Raw genomic sequence first — 24,087 nt, 5'->3', positions numbered from 1 at the left:
TCCCTAGCTAACAGGACCAGTGGTCAGGGATGATGGGAATTGCAGTCCCAAACATTTGGAGGGCCAGAGTTTGCCTCAGCCTGCTCTACTGCAAGGAGGGACGCCTAGGTGTAACTTAGGCCGCAGCTCAGCCGCAATCCCTCAAATTGTAAAATCAAGGCAATTCAGAAAGGACTGCTTTTCAAGATAGGAAGTGAGCGATACATAACTGCCTGACATCCTGGGAGCTTTGCCTTAGGAGACACAGACCTGTTGTGGAGGAAACCTTTAAATCTCAGCTGGCTTTGGCCCTTTCAGCACAGAGGGTTCGGTCATCTGGTTTGTGAAATGACTCCTGTATTTATTTATTTTTTTGAAAGGTGGTGGTCAATATATAGCATCACCTCTCTTTAAAATCAGAGGGTTTCCTATGGCATTTGCACAAACTGGAGCCCAGAAACGCAGGAAGCTGCCTTACGCTATTGTCAGACCCTTGGGTCCATCTTGCTCAGAGCTGTCTACACGGGCTGGCAGCAGCAGCAGCAGCAGCTCTCCAGGATTTCAGACAGGAGTCTCCCCCAGCCCTACCTTCTGCATGCAATGCAGAAGCTCTACCACTGAGCTACGGCCTAGAATTAGGACGACTTGCACAGAAAGTGGCTATGAGGGTTTGTATTTGCTTGCTGAAATATGGGCCTTTGGTGATAACCATGAGAAGGAACCTAGGATGTGATCAGCACAACTCTCGCACACAAAAACCGATTTTTAAACAGCCATTCCCTTTCCGAGCGACAAGCTCAAGGGCAGAGGAGGTGGGAGAGAGGGGAAAGGGCGCCAGGAATGTGATTAGGATTCCCAAGGTTAATCTCAGGAGGAAGTTGTGATTCTTTTTTATTCACAATGCTATTTATCTATCACCTTTCCTCCAAGGAGCTCAAGATGATGTGAAAGCTTCTCCACCTCCTGCCCCCTTTTATCGTCACAACAACCTTGCAGGGTAGGTCGGGCCAAAAGAGGCAGCGGCTGGCCCAAAGTCACTGCAAGGAACTTTGCTGTTGAGCGGCAATCTGAACCCAGGTCTCCCATGCCCTAGTCCCAACCTCTAACTGGCTTTAACACATTCTAAAGCATCTTACCAAACTGGTAAGATATTGACCCACGTCAATGGTTGATGGGACTGTGCAGGAGGTGAGTAGAGCCCTGGGGGGCCAAAAGGGGCCCAAGGTGGAAAAGGGAATTACAAGGTATAATGCAAAAAAATTAATTAGGGACCAAGGGCCTCAGCAATAAAGAGCCCGGGGGCATGTACAGAGTGCAACTCCCTTTGCCAATGAAGAACCTCTGCACTAAGATTCTTACTTTTTTAATATATGTTTTATGATTCCTAGTAATGGCGACGGATGATTACTAAGTGATGATTATATACTGATGTTCCTTGACTTCCTTTCATTTACATTCCTAAGGATTTGGAGTCACAGTCGATGGCAATTTTAGAAGCTGGCAAAGGGGGTCAACGAGTCCGTAAGTTTGGAAAAGCCTCGTCTCAAGCTAGGTGCAAAATGCACCAGGAAAGAGACACTTAAGGTCAATTTCATGCATCTGCCTTGGAGTGGGGAACAAGGCTTTAAAAACAATGAAGTTGCCAGAATGGAAAAATGGGGGGGGGGCCGAGGGGGAAAGGTAAATGATGGCTTAAGGTTGCTTGGACTACATCTCCCATCACCCAACCACTGGGACAATGCCAGCTGGGGCTGATGGGAGTTGTAGTCCGACATCATATTGGGGACCCGAGGTTGGAGAATGCTGGGCTTAGGCTCCCTCTGGCCTTCAAGAAGCACAGACCACTGGAGGGCAAACAAAACAAAAAAAGCAGGGTCGAAGGGGGTCTGAATTCCCCCTAGCCTCACCCCAAGCAGTTTTCAAAGTCCACACTGCACTGCAGACAGACAGGCCACGTATTCTACTGACACACAAACGTATTCTGTTTCTAGGGCTCCTAGACACAAGACCAGAGTAATCAAGAGCTGCGTGTACAGGTACAAAACACCAGACCTGACGTCAAGGTGAAAGAGAGAGAAATAAAGGCAGAGGGTTGCTAACCCTGCTGCTGATACGATATTACTGGCCTACAACTCCCAACATCCCCTTGACCAGCACCAGCAGGGGCTGATGGGAGTTAAGAATCTGCAACAACCAGTCACCAGGGTGGCGAAATAAAATCACGGCATGCTATGTGCCGGTATCAAGGAAGAAGCTCCCGTTTAGCTGGATTCTCCCTATCCAACTGCACCACCTTCCTGCCCACACCTACCTTCCAAGTCATCAATGGTCTTCTCCAGCTTGGCTACTGACCGCTCAGCAAACTCGGCACGGGTCTCAGCCTGGGAAAGGGAGAAAGAGTTGCGGTCAGTCAAGAAAGGGGAGGTCTGATCTAGTCGATCTCCCGCCTCTGTTGGTCTGTCCCCTGGCAGGGGGGAGCGGGGTTTACATTACAAGCAGGGCTGCCTATTGATTATGTCCAAACTCTTCCCAATGTGCCATGCCTCTGGGGAAACTAGTCAAGTCTATTACAAAGGCAGACAGCGTGGTGTTGTTGGGACTACAATTCCCATCAGCCCCGGCCAGCAAGGCTGATGGCCAGGGATGATGGGAGTTGTAGTTCAGCAACATCTTGCCCCATGTTGCCAAGGAGCGGCCCAAGGAAGGACAGCCACCCACCTTGACCCTTCACACAAGGCATAGCTCACCTCCTTGAGTTTGTCGGTCAAGATCTTGATCTCCTCTTCATATTTATCCTCTTTTTGAGAGTACTGCGGGGAGAGAAGACACAACTCAGGGTCCAGACATAGCAAGGCGATTCACTACCAGCACCCCACTGCAAAGGCCAGATCCCACTCTCAACAGCTTTCTTTAAGTTTAATGGAAAACTTAAAGAAACAGACCTTCCCCTGCCATAGAGAGGGAGAAGGCAGAATGGAAACGACAGCCAACGTGGTGCAGTTGTTATAAGAGTGTTGTGTTCATTCTGGGAGAGAAACCAGGTCTTCAATCCCAGCTTGGCCACTAAGCTTACTGGGAGAGCTTAGGTCAGCCTCTGGCTCTCAGCCTGCCCTACCCCACAAGGTTGTTGTGAGGATAAGTAGGGGTAAGGATAGGAAGATGCCTCCAGTTCTTAGACGGAGGGGAGGAGAACAGTCCTGAGACAGGGTTTTTATTCTACTTCCACTCCCAAGGGCTTCCAGGGACCCACATCTTGCATTTATCGTTAGCCAAGACATGCCTAGATATAATACTAATGCCCAAAGGGTCGTGTTCTTTAAAGCAGAGGTTTTTAACCAAGTCTATTTCTCTTTACGCATGAAACTGCTTTGTTAAATATTAACAAGTATATTTTACAGGAAGCGATTCGTTCGTTCCATTTATAAGAGGTGAGGCTAGAAAAAGCAAGTTGTGCCAGGGCTAAGTGAAAAATTTGTGCGCCCTTCCAGACACTGCTACACTACAACTCCCATCAGGCAGAGGTCCTTCTCGGTAGTGGCACCCACACTGTGGAACGCCCTCCCATCAGATGTGAAGGAAATAAGCAGCTATCTTATCTTTAAAAGACATCTGAAAGCAGCCCTGCTTAGGGAAGTTTTTAATATTTAATGCTGTACTGTTTTTAACATTTGATTGGGAGCCGCCCAGAGTGGCTGGGGAAACTTGGCCAGATGGGCGGGGTATAAATAAATTATTATTATTATTATTATTATTATTATTATTATTATTATTATTATTATTATTATTATTATTTATTATTATTATTTTGATTGATTGAATTTATACACACCGCTCTATACCCGGAGGTCTAAGGGCAGTTCACATAAAAAGATCAAAGTATATACAGTGGTGCCTCGCAAGACGAATGCCTCGCAAGACGGAAAACTCGCTAGACGAAAGAGTTTTCCGTTTTGGAGGTGCTTCGCAAAACGAATTTCCTATGGGCTTGCTTCGCAAGACGACAATGTCTTGCGAGTTCCTGCTGGTTTCCCCCCCCCTTTTTCTAAGCCGCTAAGCCGCTTATCAGCTGATCCGATCAGCAGATAAGCTGCTAAAAGCCGCTAAAAGCTGCTAATAGCGCTAATCCGTCAATGGGCTTGCTTCGCAAGACGAAAAAACCGCTAGACGAAGAGAATCACAGAATGGATTCTTTTCGTCTTGCGAGGCACCACTGTAAAATAATAATACAACCCCCTCCCCAGAAGAAGAGCCACAGGCCTCGATTCCAGAACACAGGGAGCTGCCTTATAGCCAGAACTCTTGCCCCCACCAACCCAGTATCATCTCTACTGAACTGGCAGCAGCTCCCTAGGGTCACCACCCCACCACCACCTGATCCTTTAACTGGAGGAGCCAAGGATCGAACCCAAGACCCTTCTTTGCCTCCTGGCCCCCGAGGGAGCTGCTCTGCACATCCTGCCCTAGGCTTGGGCAGACAGGTTACTCGGACAAGGCTTTCTCAGGAGGAGCCCCCAGAGACATTTTAAGGGGGTGCCTGCTTGCCTTTCGTTTCAGCAGCAAGCACGCAACAGGAATATTGCCAAGGGCTTCATTCACCACAACTCCCTGCCGCTGTTTGTGAGTGTTTTAGTTTTAGTTTTGTTTTTTCAGGGCTTCAAGCCATTTTAATTTTAAAGTTGGTCTTTGTACAAAGTTATTTTAAACACCACCATGGAAAAGTGACCATTGCAGGGACCTTATCCCTGTAGGAGGGATCTTGAGACACTTGATGCAGCTTTGTTTATCTAATATTATTCCAGCAGGAGAGCTGATCACTGCTCTTGAGTCAGAAAAGGAGAGACTCTGCCCTGCTGGGTACCTACGTGGGTACAGGTGACCATCTGGGTACCCCACAGATTGCTGCCCAGTTGGAACCACCAGCTCTCCCTATGAAGTAAATACTGTGGTACCTCAGGTTACATCCGCTTCAGGTTACAGACTCCACTAAACCAGAAATAGTGCTTCAGGTTAAGAACTTTGCTTCAGGATGAGAACAGAAATTGTGCTCCGGCGGCACGGCGGCAGCAGGAGGCCCCATTAGCTAAAGTGGTGCTTCTAGGTTAAGAACAGTTTAAGGTTAAGAATGGACCTCCGGAACGAATTAAGTAGTTAACCCGAGGTACCACTGTATATTATTCCTCACAAGAGATAGCTGGTGTTACTAGTGAATTCAGGAGACTTTGAACTGTAAATGGGCTTATCTTTAAAAGTAAAGAATTGCCATAAAGTGAGTGTTTTAGTTTTTAACTGGCCCCGGCTGGATTAGGCCAATGGCTCATGTACAAGCCCAGATGGTCATCTGTCAGGGATGCTTCAGGTGTGATTGCAGGGGGTTTGACTAGATGACCCTTGGGGTCCCCCCTTTTCATTCTACGATTCTATACAGGGCCTCTTGACGTCTTCATTGTATACTTTCCAGGTTTCAACTGAGTAAACACGGAAGGATTATCAGGGGGTGGGTGGGAGGGAAAGGCTATTCCTCCGGCCACAGTTTGGGGAGGAGAATAGCCAGCCCTACCTTCTCAGCCTGAGCCTCAAGGGACTTGAGGTTGTTGGTGACATTCTTCAGCTCCTCTTCCAGCTCCGAACATTTGCTGCAGTGTGTTTGCCGAGGAGGGCAGGGAAGGGAGTAAGAGAGGAAGCCAGAGAGAGAGAGAGAGAGAGAAATAATGGATGGGAAAGGGAGAAAAGGAGGACAGGAGAGAAAGAGAAGAGAGTGAATCCATGGGTCGAAGAGACTTCAGGAAAGGGGCCTAACAAGGCCAACAGCGACTCCCCGTCCACGGGAGACAAAAGGTTTTGAGGACCCAGGCACCGTCCAAACAAAACAGCTTGCAGGCTCTGTAAATCGGGTCATGTAGGAATTCTGTGTGTGTGTGTGTATTATAGGCTTGAAGTCTGGCGGCTGCACTTTGTACCGTCTGAATTGCTCTTGAGTTTTGTTTGCTACATCCGTGCCAGTTTCCAGTTCATATTTGGGCACATTTTAATGGGTTGTCTCTGACCAATACAGTCATACCTCAGGTTCAAGACGCTTCAGGTTGCGCATTTTCGGGTTACGGATGCGCCGAAACCCGGAAGTACCGGAACGGGTTACTTCCGGGGCGCTCACACATGAGCGCCAAATCACAACCCACGCATGCACAGACACGGCGCTGCGGGTTGCGAACGTGCCTCCCGCATGGATCATCACAGTGTGACTCGGCAGCTAAAAAAGCCAATGCAATTCTGGGCTGCATCAATAGGAGTATAGCATCTAGATCAAGGGAAGTAATAGTGCCACTGTATTCTGCTCTGGTCAGACCTCACCTGGAGTACTGTGTCCAGTTCTGGGCACCACAGTTCAAGGAGGACACTGGCAAACTGGAACGTGTCCAGAGGAGGGCAACCAAAATGGTCAAAGGCCTGGAAACGATGCCTTATGAGGAACGGCTATGGGAGCTGGGCATGTTTAGCCTGGAGAAGAGGAGGTTAAGGGGTGATATGATAGCCATGTTCAAATATATAAAAGGATGTCACATAGAGGAGGGAGAAAGGTTGTTTTCTGCTGCTCCAGAGAAGCGGACACGGAGCAATGGATCCAAACTACAAGAAAGAAGATTCCACCTAAACATTAGGAAGAACTTCCTGACAGTAAGAGCTGTTTGACAGTGGAATTTGCTGCCAAGGAGTGTGGTGGAGTCTCCTACTTTGGAGGTCTTTAAGCAGAGGCTTGACAACCATATGTCAAAAGTGCTCTGATGGTGTTTCCTGCTTGGCAGGGGGCTGGACTCGATGGCCCTTGTGGTCTCTTCCAACTCTATGATTCTATGATTCTATGTTCACAACCTGAGCGTCCACTGTAAAGCCTTTTTTTAAAAAAAGAGTGGCCAGTCATTGGGACTACAACACTTATCGTCCATGATGTCCAGAAGTCATTGACTGATGATTTGTTAATTATTCTACAACTCTGACATTCTATTGTTGCTATTTTTTATTTGTGAGCCACTTTGTGACTCGTGTGAGTGAAAATTGGCATAGAAACATAACCAATTATTGAATGGAATGAACTGGCACTATAACACCCATTGTCCACAACCCCTGGGGCCACCTGAGGCCCTTTTCCATGCTCTCGCCCCCCCACCAGGAGGTCCAGAGGGCAGCAACACAAGAACAGGGACTTTTCAGTGGTGGCTCCCTGTTTGCCGAATGCTCGACTGGCACCATCAACTGACCAGCTTTGGGCACCTTCCAAAATGTTTGTTCCAGGCCTTTGGCTTTTAACTTCTACCAGGCCTTTGGCTTTTAACTATCCGTGGATTCCTTGAGCATGTGGGGTACAGTGGTACCTCAGGTTACAGACGCTTCAGGTCACAGACTCCGCTAACCCAGAAATAGTACCTCAGGTTAAGAACTTTGCTTCAGGATGAGAACAGAAATCGCGCAGCAGCGGCAACAGGAGGCCCCATTAGCTAAAGTGGTACCTCAGGTTAAAAACCGACCTCCAGAACGAATTAAGTTCTTAACCCGAAGTACCACTGGATTTTAAATCTTGCCTTTAAAAAAGACCCACCATGAATAGGTTTTAGATTTTTCTACAGATTGTTTTATGCTGGTTTTCATGTATGCGCTCATTCTAAGATACTTTGAGTTACTTTTTCTTTTTTTAAGCAACTAAGAAGTTCCGTAAAAGATTATTACTGACTAATAAGTTCAGTAAATAAAACGTCAGGAGCATTAGCACAACAGGGATTTTTGCATACATACACACACACAAGCACGACTACACAGCCCGCAAGCTGCAGCCAAAAGCTGCCTGGTAGGCTCTGGGTCCAGGGTGGAAACTTTGCCTGGAATCCATTAGGCCTCACTGCCATCCTGAAGGAAGCCGCTGTGCCATGGAGCAGGGCCCCAGCAGCCGCAACCTGCTCGGCAGGAAAAGTAAAATGAAACCAGTTGAAGACAGAGACAGAGAGAAAAAATACAGAGAGAGCAAGCAAAGCGTATTGAGGAAGCGAGAGGAGAAATGCGCTCGAAGGAGCTTTCTTCCTTTCTTTTCTTTTCAGGGGGAAAGAAATGGGGAGCAGCACGGGCGTTCGATGGAGCCGGAGGTTGTGGGAGGGGGCGGGCAGGAAGGGTTAGTACCTTTTCTTCAGCCTGAGCAAGGAACTTCAAGTTTTGGTCCATCAACCGGATCTGCTCATCCAAGTCCCGGCAACGGCTGTTTAGAAAGGCAGGACCGCGTCGGCAGGCACAAGTTCGGACGGGGTGTTGGGTTGGGGGCAAAAGGAGCAGCAACGGAAAGGACACACACACACACACAAAGCAGAGCCATAAAAAGGGTGGGGGGAGAAGAAAAAAAAAGTCTGTCACAACATGCATGCTTAGCGGGGTAAGGAAAGAGGTTTTACAAACGGGGAGAGAGAGATGGCACAATTCTACAGGCCTCATGCCAGGCAGGGAATGTTTCCTGAGAAGACCTGTTAGACCAGGCCCAGAAGTGTGATGGTGAAGAGAGGTTATAAAGCAGTAGCCTGGTCACCTCCGCAGACAGCCCTCCGAGCGTCTGTTGAGGTTCCTGCGCATAGCTGTCAACTTTCAGATTTGAAAATAAGGGATCAGCAGCCTCGAAAATAAGGGATCAGCGGCCTCACCTGTCCCAGGGACGGTCTACGGGATATCTAACAATCCGGGATAACAGCAGAAAGCAGCACTGGAATAAGGGAATTTCCTACAAAACAGCACTGGAATAAGGGAATTTCCCACAAAAAAGGGAAGGTTGACAGCTATGCTCCTGCGCAAGGAGTGGTTCTGTGTGAGGGGACTGCGAACAAGATAGCTGCCAGCTGAAAAGGGAGGAGGACCACTGGCTCAAACACGGCCAGATGGGTGGGTATAAATATAAATATAAATATAAGACAGGCCCCATAGAAGGGCCCCAAATGGCCCTCTCTTCCCTTCCAATGACAGGATCTGTGCATGCCAAGGGAGTCTGCGAGAGCGCAGGCCGGTTCTTACCAGGCCACAACAGGGGCGAAAACAACTTAAATATCAAAACCTATTGCCCTTAAGGCTGAAGAGAAACTCAGGTGTAAGAGGGGGAACTGACGCTTGGGGTGTCACAAGAGCACCCAAAATAATATTCCGTTGTGTTCCAGACAAGGCTGTATGGAGCCTGCACAGCTGGCAAAATGCAGACATTTTGCACAAGAAAAAAACACACACTACCTTGGTGTGGGTTTTTTTTTGGGGGGGGTGTTGTATGTGGTTTCGAATTCAGATAGTTTTGCATTTTGCAGTTTTAGGTGGTTGGTTTTGTTTTTTTAAGGTGGGATACACACAGTCCCAACTGAGAGGGGATTACTTCCAGCCAGGAATTGCACAGGAGTTAATGTAAAGCTCACAATGTAGAGCAGGGTTTTTTTGCAGGGGGCGGGGATAGAATTGTAGTCCTCCGGGTGTTGCTGGACTACAACTCCCATCAGCACCCAGCCAGCATGGCCCAATGGCTTGGGATGATGGAAGGCGGAGGAGCCCACTAACATCTTGGTCACAGGGCCCCCCACCTTGATGCAGAAGCCCATTTTAGCTCCGTGGGGAGGCTGTTTCCATGTGTCTCCAGCCCATCTGCTTCTCATGCGCCACAGCTGGAGAAGGGCAATGGTGATGGGCTCAACCATAAAGATGAGGCACTCTCCCAGAGGACAACCTCCCCACCCCTGCTACCAGGAACCACATGGGGAAGCTGTGTAAGATCTTCTGCATAACTGTAGTCGGTGAAGGAGAGAAAGGCAGACTGGCTGGCGCACAGCAACAAAGATGTGAGCACCACAGTGAGAGGGTGGGCCGGGGGTGGCGGTGAGGAAAAGGAGGAGAGGGCTGGTGTGCAGGCCCTGTGCAAGAGATCTACACACAAGAAGAACAAGCGTGCAACACTTAGTGAGTGTAGCCCTGAGTGCATGTCTATATGGCAAAACTAGCGCCAGTTTTTACAGCAACGCCACTGGTAACAGTTCGGCCCAATAAAAGGATGCTGGGAATTCTGGTTCAGCAAAAGGTGCCAGGAATTGGGAGAGGGTTCTGGGAGCTGTAGTTTTGTTAAGGGTGCTGAGAGCTGTTAAGAGACACCCCTCCCCAATTCCCCGAGTTACAATTCCCAGAGAGGTTTAGCGTTCAATCCCACTTCTTCCCAGGGAATTCTGGGAATTGCGAGGGGCAACAACGCTTGGCACCCTTAACCAACTACAGTTCCCAGAATTCTTTGAGGGAAGGCAGGGCTGCTTCAAGAGCTTTAAATGCGCGGTGCAAATGGGGACGTAGAAACACACAGCTTTCCGTGAGAAGAAACAACGGAAACTAGTCGCAGATACCATCTTTCGGCATTAGATGTGCACCCAGTGTGTTTATATTTTAGAGGGGGAAACCTACTGGTGGGAACTTCACCTCACAGAAAGGCAGAGCAGTTGCGGAAGATTCGCTCGTTTTTGGCAAGGGGCAAAACTCTTGTTGGAGGCAGGGAGTATCACAATGTGTGTCCCCCCCCCCCCAATGTGGCCTTGCCAGGACCTAGAAGCATGCTTGGCATTTTTTGCAGACTGTCTCGTTTCCTCCTCTTAGCCCCCCCCCCCCGCCACTCCATCCATCACATCAGCACCCCAGATGTGAAGCAGATGAGACGGGGCCCCAGACACACATCTGGAAGACTGCAACAGGGTGGCCCAGCCATGTTCGAATACAATGAATGAACCCCAAATGATCTTAAACAAGTGGAGCAGGGGGTGGGCTCATCACAAGTCTTGCCTGTTTCAGAGATATGTGCAGGGGGGGGGGGAGGAACAAGGCCTGTTATTGTGACCCGACACTGGAATGTCCTGCTGCGGGAGATCTGTCTGACGTTCTGTATTTGCCGCTGGATTTTTGGTTCCTTCTGTGCTGATCTTGGGTATGGCGCCTGACATGACTGACACCAAGGTGCTTTTAAATTATTGTTATTCCCTTTTTTAATTTCACTGTGAGCCAGAATGTGTATCTTACACCAATATGATGAAATCACCTTTGTTCCACTTTTTCCTAACACGGGCCACAATCGCGCTACACACTGAAAGTGCTACGATACCACTTTGAACACTCAGGGCTTCCCCCAAAGGATTCTGGGAGCTGTCACTTGATAAGGTATACCTGAAGGAGCGTCTCTACCCCCATTGTTCCACCCGGACACTGAGATCCAGCGCCGACGGCCTTCTGGCGGTTCCCTCACTGTGAGAAGCCAAGTTACAGGGAACCAGGCAGAGGGACTTCTCGGTAGTGGCGCCCACCCTGTGAAACGCCCTCCCATCAGATGTCAAAGAGAAAAACAACTACCTGATGTTTAGAAGACATCTGGAGGCAGCCCTGTTTAGGGACGTTTTTAATGATTGGTGTTTTAATGTATTTTTAATCTCTGTTGGAAGCTGCTCAGAGTGGCTGAGGAAACCCAGCCAGATGGGCAGGGTACAAATAATAAATTATTATTATTATAAGGGTGCTAAGAATTCTTAGGAGATCCCTATGACCCAGAGCTTTTATTTTCCAGAGTTCCCTGGGAAGAGGGTTTGACTGCTAAACCACTTTGGGAATTGTAGCTTGGGGGAAGGGGGAACTCTCCTAACAACCCTTCGTACACTTAACATACGATAGTTCCCAGGGTTTTGCAGAGGAAAGCCATGACTGTTAAGGGTCCTGGGAGTTGTTAGGAGAATAACCCCCCTCCCCATTCCCCTCACAGAGCTACAATTTCCAGAGTGGTTTAACAATCAATCCCTCTTCTCAGGGAACTCTGGGAACTGTAAAGGTAAAGGGACCCCTTACCATTAGGCCCAGTCGTGACCGACTCTGGGGTTGCAGCGCTCATCTCGCTTTATTGGCCGAGGGAGCCGGCGTACAGCTTCCGGGTCATGTGGCCAGCATGGCTAAGCCGCCTCTGGCGAACCAGAGCAACACACGGAAACGCCGTTTACCTTCCCGCCGGAGTGGTACCTATTTATCTACTTGCACTTTGAGGTGCTTTCGAACTGCTAGGTTGGCAGGAGCAGGGACCGAGCAACGGGAGCTCACCCCGTCGCGGGGATTCGAACCACCGACCTTCTGATTGGCAAGTCCTAAGCTCTGTGGTTTAACCCACAGCGCCACCGGCGTCCCATCTGGGAACTGTAGCTCTCCACAAAGAATACAGAGGTCTCCTAACAACTCAGCTCCGGTAATTCTTTTGGAGGAATCCATGACTGCTTAAAGAGGTATGGGACTGCTTTCAATGTATGGTGTGAATGTGGCCACAATGAAGGCCTAACTCCGTCAACCTAAGTTCCGCCCTGCAGAGGGACTAACAGATGCTCACCTCTCTACACAGGAAAGAATCTACAGGTGTGTTTTTTAAAAAGCCACTGGTCTGTACACCATATTCCTCTGCCAAAAAACCAGTTAAGATTTCCCACTAAAAAGAGAGCGAGAATGGGAAAGTGGAGAGCCACAATTCCTTCTAGCCAGCAGAGGCTGCCTCTAACCTTCGCCCCACACTCTGGGCCTTGCCTAACAGGGAGTTTTAAGGTGAGCTCGCTCGTGTTAAAAGCTTCCATGCAGCAGGGTGCCTCATGCAAAGAGAGAAAGAGAGAGAGAGAGAGAAGAAGAAGAAAACACTCACGACTCTGCCAGCTCAGCTCTCTCCTCTGTACGCTCCAGATCACCTTCTATGATGACCAATTTCCGGGCAACCTGGGAAGAAAAGGAGGAAGAAGAAATTATTGTCAATTGGATTTGTTACCTGCCCTTCGCCATGAATTGGTGGATTTCCTCTCCCCAAAGAGGTGCGCCTGGTACCTTCACTGCACAGCTTATCACCGTACACTGAAGTTATGCCTCTGTAAATTGGCCTCTGGCCTATGGACTCACTCTTGCTGTTTTATACAGTTTTTAATGCTGTATTTCATATTACTGCAACCTGCCCTGGGACCTTCTGATGGAGGGCAGCTGACGAACCTAATAGCGTTAACCGTGATCCCAGGGCAGGTTTCCAACCATTTAAAAGCACAAGATTAAAATCATTTATACGTCTCAGGACACAAATACCTCAATGGCCGCCTCTTCCCATATAAACCGACCCACACCCTGCGATTGTTCTTTTGTGCCAGGCCTTTGGTTCTGAATCATCGGTGGCCTCCTTGAGTGAGTGAGAGAGAAGTCTTAAACATGCCTTTTTAAAAGCAGGGTTGTCTCATTCATACACACACACACACACACACATATATATTTCTTTTATGCCATTTTTACTGGATGTGTCTGTTTATATAGTGCTTTTTACATAGTGTTAGTTACTTCATGTTACCTTGCTTAAAAAAAAAAGTAAGCAATGAATTTAATAAATAATAGCAGTAATTTGAAATCAATAAAAAGAAGGTGGGGAACCCTCCAACCTGGTCAGACCACCAGGCTTCCACATTTGGCCCACATAGCAGCCCCCCCCAAACCACCTGCCCCAAACATGACATCATACAGGCAACTCCTCAATTTAGGTGGGAGTTATGTTTTGAAGCACTGCATGTTGAAACTGAGTATACAGTGGTACCTCTGGTTACAAACTTAATTCATTCTGGAGGTCCGTTCTTAACCTGAAACCATTCTTAACCCGAGGTGCCACTTTAGCTAATGGGGGGTCTCCTGCTGCGGCTGACGCACAATTGGTTCTCATCCTGAGGTAAAGTTATTAAACTGATGTACTACTTCGGGGTTAGCGGAGTCTGTAACCCGAAGTGTTTGTAACCCGAGGTACCCCTGTATTTAAAACACCACTGAAAACGCCTGCGCACATACTGAACGCACGTAAATAAAATAATAATAATTTATTATTTATACCCCGCCCATCTGGCTGGGCTTCCCCAGCCACTCTGGGCGGCTTCCAACAAAATATTAAAATGGCGGGGTTGCCCGCATATGACATCAAATGTGGATCAGGGAATGGCGCAGCCGCAGAAAGCAGGACTGAACTCCCTGTGTGTCATGAGGGAGGAGTTCAACCCTGTTTGGTCAAGGCACATCTGCTGTGGCTTCTCACCTCCTCGTACTTCCTGTCGGCCTCCTCAGCGATGTGCTTGGCCTCCTTCAGCTGGATCTCCTGCAGCTCCATCTTCTCTTCATCTTTCAGGGCTCTGTTCTCAATTACCTTCATGCCTCTGAGGGAGAACGGGGGGGGGGGAAGAAGGGATCGTCAGCATCCAAGACGTGACATTCCTCTGCTCTCCCAGTCCGCAGAAAGGCCTTGGGGACCAGGGGTGGCCTCTCCAAAACAAAGAACCTCTCTGGCACACAGAAGGCTAGCAATGCCAGAGAAAGGCCTAACCTTCTACCCAGTTACACACACCAGGGGGTGTGATTCAGTTACCGTATTTTTCGCTCCATAAGGTGCACCGGACCATAAGGCGCACCTAGTTTTTAGAGGGGGAAATCAAGAAAAAAAAATTTCTCCCAGAGCTTCTTGGGGCTGCCGGGGGGAAGCCCGGGTTCCCCCGCCCCCAGCCCCAAAGAGCAAAGAAGCCAAGACTGCAAGCGGGATGGATCCCGCTCGCTGTCTTAGCTTCCTCTTTAGCCGGAATGGCAATACCCCCACCTCCCGCAAAAGCCCACAGGAGCCGCGCACCCTTTAAGGAGTGCGCGGCTCCTGCGGGCTTTTCTACGAGGAGGGAGAAGGGACTGACTGGCCGCGCCAGTCCCTTCTCCCTCCTGGGGAAAAGCCCGCAAGAGCCGCGTGGAGCTTGTGTGCGGCTCTTGGGGGCTTTTCCTGCCTGCCTTCCCCCTGCATTTGCTCCATTAAACGCACACACATTTCCCCTTACTTTTTAGGAGGCAAAAAGTGCGTCTTATGGAGCGAAAAATACGGTATATGACACCCACCCACCTGAACATCCACCCACCCACACAGAATTTATACATAGCTTTGCTCAGTGCGAACAAGCTCTAAGGCAGGCATCCCCAAACTCAGCCCTCCAAATGTTTTGGGACTACAATTCCCATCATCCCTTACCACTGGTTCTGTTAGCTAGGGATGATGGGAGTTGTAGTCCCAAAAACGTCTGGAGGGCCAGGTTTGGGAATGCCTGCTCTAAGGAGCCCCTTCCTCTTGCAAATGCACCCACCTACCTTTCACTCTCATCGGCAGCTTTCTCAGCTTCCTCCAACTTCTGCAAGGCTGTCGCAAGGCGCTCCTGGGCCCGGTCTAGCTCCTCTTCCACGAGCTGAATGCGGCGGTTCAAGGATGCTACTTCTGCCTCGGCCTGGAGAGGAAGGGGGAAAACACTGATGTGGGCATTGGAATACACTGGAACGGTCTCGTTTGTTCCCCACCCCATTTAAGCAAACACAAGTTTCTAGCCATTAAGAATGCTGTGCCGGCTGGAAGCTCATTCAAACCATCTCTGGCTTTCTTAAGATGCAGTGTTTAGCGATGGGGCTTAAGACAAGGGTTGGGAGAACCAATTTCAGCCTGAGGGTTAGTATTTCCTTGAAGGCAAGCTTCCAATAGCAGCGGGCAAGGCCATGTGCAAAAGTGGGCACGGTAGGGATGGAGACCGCTATTTTTTGCACTGTCATGGTCAGAACTGTCTACATCCAACTCGCAGCATCTCTCCAGGCAGAGAAACATCTCCCCACCCCCATTTCACTTGCAATCTTTTTAAAAAAATATAATTGTTAATGGAACAAAATAACACAGACCAAATATATATATAAAAAAGGATCTCCAGAAGTGAACATAGAAGTGAACACAGCAGGACAAGTTTCCATACCAAGACTGAGTACAACAGATTGCTATTACACGCTTCCAAGTAGCAGAAATGGGCTTACGTGTTCCTGTACCACATTATAAAAAAAAGGACTCCCATTTCTCCATGAATACATTCTCTTGCTGTCTACCTTCTCCAGTTCTAACCAAATGTGTGCGAGCTTAAAACTTGCATTTTATGTCCCAGGTCTTAGTTACCCATTCCCTCATGCATAGTGTTCTAATCTCCCCCCCAAACACACACAGACAGAGATGTGGTGTTATTAATTCCCTGTCCTCTGTTAGTACAGTTTCTTTAACATATCCAGAAAGTAAAGAGGCCCTGTAGGCAAAGTTTAGCCTGTTACTAATGTAATTTCCCTTGCTGCATCTCCCCAAAATTTTCTGATTTTTTGCATGGGTCCAAAATATATGTCATATTGCAACCTATTATTTATTTTTTTCTATGACAGGTGTGGGGGAACTTCTGGCCACTCAGATGCTGCTGGACTATGACTCCCATTGTCCTTGTCCAAAAATCCAGTAGGCTCTTATTTTTGCTGTGAAACAGCTTGCTATTGCTTAAGGATATCACTGCTCTTGCAGACTGAGAGGCTCAGCGCCACTGACAGTCCCAAGACAGGCAAGCTTTCCAGCAGGAAGTGACTTGCAGCAGAATTTTTCCATAATAGGATATTTTCTGCTGCTCCTTAAAAAGCAAAGACATAATCGTTACCTATTTTTATTAAATCAACAATGAAGCCAGCCCAAGTGGCAATTCCACAAAGTTGTTGCTTGTTAACTTTTTTAAAAAAAATGTTTTTATTTTCTGTACCAAACTGCATTACAAAAATAATACTGATTAGGGTATGCATTTAAGCATAAACATAGATTTCTCCCCAAAAAAGAGTATTTCAGGATTCAGATTACATTTCTATTAAAACACAATAGAGTGGTGCCTCGCAAGACGAAAAGAATCCGTTCTGTGATTCTCTTCGTCTAGCGGCTTTTTCGTCTTGCGAAGCAAGCCCATTGACGGATTAGCGGATTAGCGCTATTAGCGGCTTATCGGATCAGCTGATAAGCGGCTTAGCGGCTTAGAAAAAGGGGGGGCAAAGGGAAAAAAAACCGCAGGAACTCGCAAGACATTTTCATCTTGCGAAGCAAGCCCATAGGAGATTCGTTTTGCAAAGCACCTCCAAAACGGAAAACTCTTTCGTCTAGTGAGTTTTCCGTCTTGCGAGGCATTCGTCTTGCGGGGCACCACTGTACATTTCACAAGTAGGATTACTGGTAATAATCTCATATTTAACAAGACACTGGATCTACTATAATATCTAACATTAGTTTTTCCTGTACATTGTTTTCTATAAATGCATCTCTGGGTTATTTGTGGGGCCTGCCTGGTGTTTTTACATGAATAGAATGTGTGCTTTTATTTAAAATGCATCTCTGGGTTATTTGTGGGGCATAGGAATTCGTTCATATTTTCCCCCCTTCAAAATATAGTCCGGCCCCCCACAAGGTCTGAGGGACAGTGGACCGGCACCCTGCTGAAAAAGTTTGCTGACCCCTGCAGTATAACCTATAATCAAAACAAATGACTCCATTAATTAGATCCAAATTTCATTTTTCTCAATTCATCTAATCCTTCTTCGGTTCACCTAACACTTCAAGTTGCAGTTAGCTTTCTTTAGTGACTGACGCAAGGAAGAATTAATGTGTACGAGATACACAGTAAGATATAGTTTTCCTCAAGGATCACATACAGACTCAGACGACTTCCACCAGCGGCAAAATTCCGAGTAAGCGTTATAAAATGACCCACATTTCCTGCCTTGGTATAATACCTTGCCAAATTCAATCACTTACTACTCAGCCAAAACAAATAAAAGGAAGGATACAAATGTGCGTATTTGTATTCACGCCTATATCCCCACCTGTGACTCATCAAACTGCGACCTGGGAGACCACAGTTCAGCGGCAAAGCTCACTGGGTGTGAACCTGGAAGCCAGTCAATGCCTTTGCAGCCTAGCCTACCTCACAGGGCTGTTGTGGGATTACATGAGGGGGGAGAAGAGTGCATGCCACCTTGAGCTTCCTTGGAGAGAAAAAAGGTGGGATAAAAATGCAATAAGGGAGCCAGCGTGGTGTAGTGGTTAAGAGCGGTAGTCTCGTAATCTGGGGAGCCGGGTTCGCTTCCCCGCTCCTCCACATGCAGCTGCTGGGTGACCTTGGGCTAGTCGCACTTCTCTGAAGTCTCTCAGCCCCACTCACCCCACAGAGTGTTTGTTGTGGGGGAGGAAGGGAAAGGAGATTGTTAGCCGCTTTGAGACTCCTTAGGGTAGTGATAAAGGGGGATATCAAATCCAAACTCTTCAATAAGTAAATAGACAGGACATCCCCAGAAAAAAGTTTACTGCTGCCTCTCCATACCCCCCATAAAAAAAAAGCCATGTACAGAAGGGTGTTTTTATTTAACGAAATCTGTATACCGCTCGGCTGTGAAACGAACCTCTAAGTACTTTACAAAAAACCCAAAGCAAACGTTTAAATTGCTATTGAGCTTTTCTGCCTTCTTACCGAAGAGTAGACCTGTTGAATTTAATGGGACGAAGCCGACTAAAAGTCTTGTTCATTTACATGGGTGTACTCATGAGTACAACTTAGTACTTTAAACCTAAGCCCATAATTTCCTCTGAATGAAGGCGATGTTTAAACCACACTTTCAGGTTCCCGCCTCTCCCCCAAAACGCCATGCTTCAATCAAACTGCTTTTAGCTCCTGGAAAAAGCAAGTCAATTTGATGCACAGATGTCAACCCAATTTAGAGAGGGGGTTTCCATGGAGGGAAAAAAAAATCCCTGTTGAGAGGTCATTTTCAAGCAGGGGGATGTAGCTAGGCAAGGTAACGCCGAGTCCATTTCTGCCTGCCAAGCAGCAGTTAAGGAAGCCACAGCCTTTCTCCATGAAAGAGGCAGCAACCGCAAAACACTGGAAAGCCCCAAAGACACTGGGAGACACGGTTTAGCCACCACCCAGATCTCCTTCGTATTTTGGATCCTGTCCCTTCAAGGTGTGTCCGGGTTTAGTTCAGGATGCTGAACTCGATGGGCCCTGAACCAACCAGCTCTTGACACAAGATCTACCCACTTTGGAAGAATGGCAGATGAAGGCGATAGACTATATAGAATTGGCAGGAATGACTGGCAGAATCCGGGACCAGGAAGAAGAGTCGGTGGAAGAAGATTGGAAGAAATTTAAAGATTATTTACAGAAATATTGTAAAATGAATGAATGTTAGAATGATGTTGGATAGAAATTAAGTGGTTTCTAGCTGTAATGCTTTAAGAGAATTTGAAAAAAAGGTTTATAAATGGGTAAAAGCTTAATGGCAAGGATTTGCTGAACTAATAAATCTAAGTGGAATACAAAAAAGGGAGGTATGAGGAGGTCCGGGGAAATAAGCTTAAGGAAAATAAGAAACGGAAAATTAATGTGTTTTTAACTGTTTTTATTTTGTATTTTTCTTTTTTCTTTTTCCATTTTTACTGTAATATGTTAAAAAATCTCAATAAATATCTTATATATATAAAAAAGAACCAACCAGCTCTTATGCTCCTGACCTGGTTCAGCCTGTTGCCCACACAGTTGCGGTCCCTCCTTCTTTGTGTAGCCTGACCCGCCACCCACCCACCCACCGCAGCCCACCAGAACGGGTCAGCAGCTCCTCGGCCAGCCACTGCAAAAGGCAGGCAGCAGTGGGATGAAGGGAGGAAGCAGGACCCAAAATTATAAGGTAGGAAAAGCTTGGAAAGCACGGTGCTTGCCAGGGTTTAAGAGGACCGGCGAGGAAAGCAGCACACTCCACCCTGGTCAGAAGTCAGCCTCCAGAGAGAGATGGGGAGAGCCACTGACTCACTCTGCCTTGGACACAGCAGCTGCATCAGAGGGAGTGTCACTGCAAAAACCAAAAGCTTCTGGAATATAGTACAGTGGTGCCCCACAAGACGAATGCCTCGCAAGACGAAAAACCCGCTAGACGAAAGGGTTTTCCGTTTTTCGATGCGCTTCGCAAGACGAATTTCCCTATGGGCTTGCTTCGCAAGACAAAAACGTCTTGCGAGTCTTGCGATTTTTTTCGCTTTCTCCCCTTTTTCAAAGCCGCTAAGCCGCTAATAGCCTTTTAGCCGCTAAGCCGCTAAGCCTTTAATAACCGCTAAACCGCTAATAGCGCTAATCCGCTAAGCCGCTAATAGGGTTGCTTCGCAAGACAAAAAAACCGCTAGACGAAGAGACTCGCGGAACGGATTATTTTCATCTTGCGAGGCACCACTGTATATGAAGAGCTAAAAAAAATGTTTAAGTATAACTTTATGAAAAATACCGAAGCTTTTCTGCTAGGGATAACGGACACAGGTATAGCAAGAGAAGATCAGAAAATATTCCTCTATGCCACAGGAGCGGCAAGGATCCGAAGTGCTAAAAACTGGGAAAAAGAAATTGTGCCAACGAAAAGGGAATGGCAAGACAAACCGTTAAGAGTATATTGAACTGGCTGGATTAGCAGAGGCAATTAGAGACCACACTAGGCAAGAGTTTCAAAAAGCATGGGGAAAATGCAGAGAATACTTCACAAAACAGTGCCCTAAAATACATACTTGGACTTGTTTCGATTAATGTCTGCAGGAGACTTTGTGGATATTTAATTTATAATTAGAAAAATCTTATTATTCATAAAGGAAACAGCTTATAAGAAGTAAATAAGGAGGCCAGATACAGGATGAAGGAAGTCTTTTATTTGGTTGTTTGTATTGTTGTATGTTATGCTTCTTGTATGTTATGTTCACTTTTAATGAGGGTGAATTTCTGTATTGGGGGGGGGGTTATGTTATGTTGTAAATAAAACTTCCAACGAGAAGACGAAAAAAACCAGAGGGAGTGTCACAGCAAGGGCAATGAGAGGCAAGAAGCCTGGAGGAGCCAGGGCTGGCCAGCACAGACCAGAGGGAGCCAGTGTGTGAGAATGAGCCTCCAAAGGCTGTGGACTATGACTCCAAGCATCCCTGACCGCTGGCTATCTGTTGGGGCTGACGGGAGTTGGAGTCCGACAGCCGGGTGCCGCGCTGGCTGTCCCTGGCATTGCGCTAGATGGGCTCTCTATCAGCCAGCTCCCTCTTCCCGTTCTTTTGCTGTTTGTCCCTGGAGCCTGGAACTCTGGGGCAGACTGCTTCCGGACATGGAAGTTCGAGTCTCAGGGGAGAGAGGTCAAATCAGCCTCTTTCGTGAACTGGCTTAATCCCTCTTTAGAGGAGTCTGCGACAATACAAGATTAACGTCTCGTCACTGCGGTAGGGAGCCCCACAGGGAATGCTGACCCGAGGGACGCACACTGCTGGCTCTCTGCAAGCCTTGCCCAGAATAGATCCCAAGGAGTTGTGCAGAGGTGAGAAGCAAAGGGGAAATGGAAAAAGATTGCCTTCCCCTCCTCTTCCGTTAGCATAGGGGGTCTCCAACCATTTTAGGACCATAGGTGAAGTTGGAGGCTTGTGCAAGTGCCGCTGACGTCCAACACTCACTTTCCTCCCCATTACCTGGATTAGCATCGCCCCATACCCCAAAGGAGGGATGCGGGTGGCGCTGTGGGTTAAACCACAGAACCCAGGGCTCGCCGATCAGAAGGTCGGCAGTTCGAATCCCCGCGAGGGGGTGAGCTCCCGTTGCTCGGTCCCAGCTCCTGCCAACCTAGCAGTTCGAAAGCACGTCAAAGTGCAAGTAGATAAAGAGATACTGCTCCAGCGGGAAGGTAAACGGCGTTTCTGTGCGCTGCTCTGGTTCGCCAGAAGCGGCGTAGTCATGCTGGCCACATGACCCGGAAGCTGTACGCCGGCTCCCTCGGCCAGTAAAGCGAGATGAGTGCCGCAACCCCAGAGTCGACCACAACTGGACCTAATGGTCAGGGGTCCCTTTACCTTTACTATACCCCAAAGACAGAAAGAAAGCCCCCCCACACAGACACAAGTCACTTATCCAAGGGATCTGGGCAAAGGCTGCTTTTTTCAAGGAACTCGAGTCAAAGTCAGACCTGAGCCTCAAAAAAACAACACAGACCTGTGATAGGAAGTGGGGAAATTATGCCGCTCTTTCCAACTTCCTGCTTCAGCTCTACGTCCTTTTTAGAGGCAACTGTCCACATCGCTTCATGGCCAAGGGGGTAGTGAATGCGTTGGGGCTTTGTAAGCACCCAGCAAAGACCTCAAGGGACGCCGCTGGACAGAAAAAGTCCTTCCACAAATGCAAGGGAGCCCAGGGGAACCCCGCCCGTTCCTCACGCAGCTCCATCTCAACAGAAAGCATCACCCCTTCTTCCAAGCTGCAGGATGACGCATCATGCCATGCCATGCCATATGGAGCTTTAAAAAGAACATGACGCCGCAGCTTACATGACAATCTGTCACCACAGGTGTGACATTAATCCAAGAAAAGCTTGGAATCACCTTTCCAATGGGGTGTAAGTTAGGGTTACCAGACGTCCCCATTTCCCAGGGACAGTCCCTGGATTTGCGAATAAGTCCCCAGACAAATTCCGTCCCTGGATTTCATCTAATGTCCCCGGGAAACGCAGCAGCGGCAGTCCCAGCAGCCCAGAGCAGTTGGCTCTGGCTGGCTTCAGGAGCTACTCGGAAGTCCCCATGTGATGGTAGTGCAGGGGCTGTAAGATGCAGCTTCCGGGCTGCCTCCCCTTCCCTGAGCCCAGCAACTAAGCTGGGAAGGGAGGCTTCATGCTGCCTATCGGAGCAGCCTCCCAACTCCTACTTGCGTGCAAGCAGGATCAGGGCAGGGATCTCTCAGCTGTGAAGGGAGGCTTCACCCTGTCTATCAGAGCTTGCGTGCAAGCAGGAGGGGGCAGGGATCTCTCAGTTAGGCAAAGGGAAGCCTCCCTTCCCAGCTGAGGGATCCCTGCCCCCTCCTGCTTGAACGCAAGTAGGAACGGGATTGGGGCTGCTCCGGTGGAAAGGGAGGCATCGCGCTGCCTGAGCCGTGCCACAGCCACAGCTCTCAGCCCTCCTTCTCCGCCTTCTATGCCTGACCCACCGCACACCGCTTCCCCCACCACCACCACCACCGAAGAACCAACAACTCAGGGGCTGCCCAGGCTCATGGAGAAAGGAGATAGAAGCCACAGAGGAAGGGGAAACATGGTGGTTGAGGTCAAGGCGGCAGCCGCCCCTCTACCACCACCATCGCTCCAGCATCAACATCCCAAACGTGTAGTATGTATGTATGTACAGTGGTACCTCTGGATGCAAACGGGATCCGTTCCGGAGCCCCGTTCGCATCCTGAAATGAATGCAACCCGCGCATGCACGGGTCGCGATTCGCTGCTTTCGCGCATGCACGTGACGTCATTTTGAGAGTCTGCGCGAGCGGCGAAACCCGGAAGTAACACGCTCCGTTACTTCCGGGTCACCGCGGAGCGTAACCTGAAAACGCTCAACCTGAAGCACATTTAACCCGAGGTATGACTGTATGTATATATTTTAAGTCTCCCCAGATTCAATTGGTCACCTTAGTGTAAGTGTGTCAGTGGCAAGGGTTAAAGCAGAGCTTTCCAAACCGTGTGTCACGACACGCTAGTGTTTCAGCTACAGTGTGTAGGTGTGTTGTGTGAATACTCCTCCCGGGGCTGCAAGGGGATAGTTTAACCTCCGGTTTTCTAGTAAAACTGAATGTCTGTGTCACAAAATGATGCATGTCTAAATAGTGGGTCACCAACATGAAAAGTTTGGAAATCTCCAGGTTAAGGCCACCAAGATGGCAGGAGCTTATCTGGGCAGCCGCTGCCTTTCCTGGCTGCTCTGGGGAAAGGGCACAGAAAGCCCTGGTTCGATCCCCAACATCTCCAGGACAGGTAGAGTTGGGAATGTCCTGGGGTGTAGTAATAGTGAGCTAATATAATCTGACTCAAAACAAGGCAGTTTCCCAAGTTCTTATACGTCTCATCCAAGGGGCGGTGGCGGAACAGGCAAGATGGCCAGGGAGATCCAGCGATGTCGCTGTGGGCTGCAAATTAAGACCGTATCTGCAAGCAAAGGATATCTGGCATTCTTGTTATCTCAGTCAAAATTATCAAAGTTTGCATCGTTGACAACATATTCCAGAACTGAAGAATTCTAGGCATCTGGCAGCAAGAACGCACATGCCTGACTTTGCAAAAATACATAAATGAAGAGACTCTTTGCTTTTTCTCACTTGCCAGTTCGTCGGGATTTGGGATGGGGGGGCACAACAGCAAAAGGGGGTC

General features: G+C 48.3%; 1 protein-coding gene across 17 annotated transcripts in view; it reads right to left on the bottom strand.

The window, feature by feature from the left end:
* Positions 1–24,087, bottom strand: part of TPM3 (tropomyosin 3) — a gene marked incomplete at its 3' end in the record, with an annotated part of 77,545 nt that overhangs the window by 15,613 nt on the left and 37,845 nt on the right. For 9 of the 17 annotated variants that reach the window (XR_014002720.1, XR_014002721.1, XR_014002724.1 and 6 more), the window contains 6 exons: positions 15,163–15,296; positions 14,081–14,198; positions 12,674–12,744; positions 5,537–5,612; positions 2,727–2,789; positions 2,291–2,360 (listed from right to left, as the gene is read on the bottom strand). Coding sequence is in view for 9 of the 17 variants with exons in the window: in XM_081173830.1 (XP_081029956.1) it covers positions 2,291–2,360; positions 2,727–2,789; positions 5,537–5,612; positions 12,674–12,744; positions 14,081–14,198; positions 15,163–15,296 (532 nt within the window). Of the gene's footprint in view, positions 1–2,290; positions 2,361–2,726; positions 2,790–5,536; positions 5,613–8,142; positions 8,219–12,673; positions 12,745–14,080; positions 14,199–15,162; positions 15,297–24,087 lie in introns of all 17 variants that reach the window. The other 8 variants (XR_014002718.1, XR_014002719.1, XR_014002722.1 and 5 more) reach the window with 1 other exon arrangement.

This window comes from Podarcis bocagei (assembly GCF_964188305.1).
Source record: "Podarcis bocagei genome assembly, chromosome: 16".
Taxonomy (NCBI): domain Eukaryota; kingdom Metazoa; phylum Chordata; class Lepidosauria; order Squamata; family Lacertidae; genus Podarcis; species Podarcis bocagei.
The sequence above is the reverse complement of the archived record's forward strand: the minus strand, read 5'-3'. Positions and strand labels throughout refer to the sequence as shown.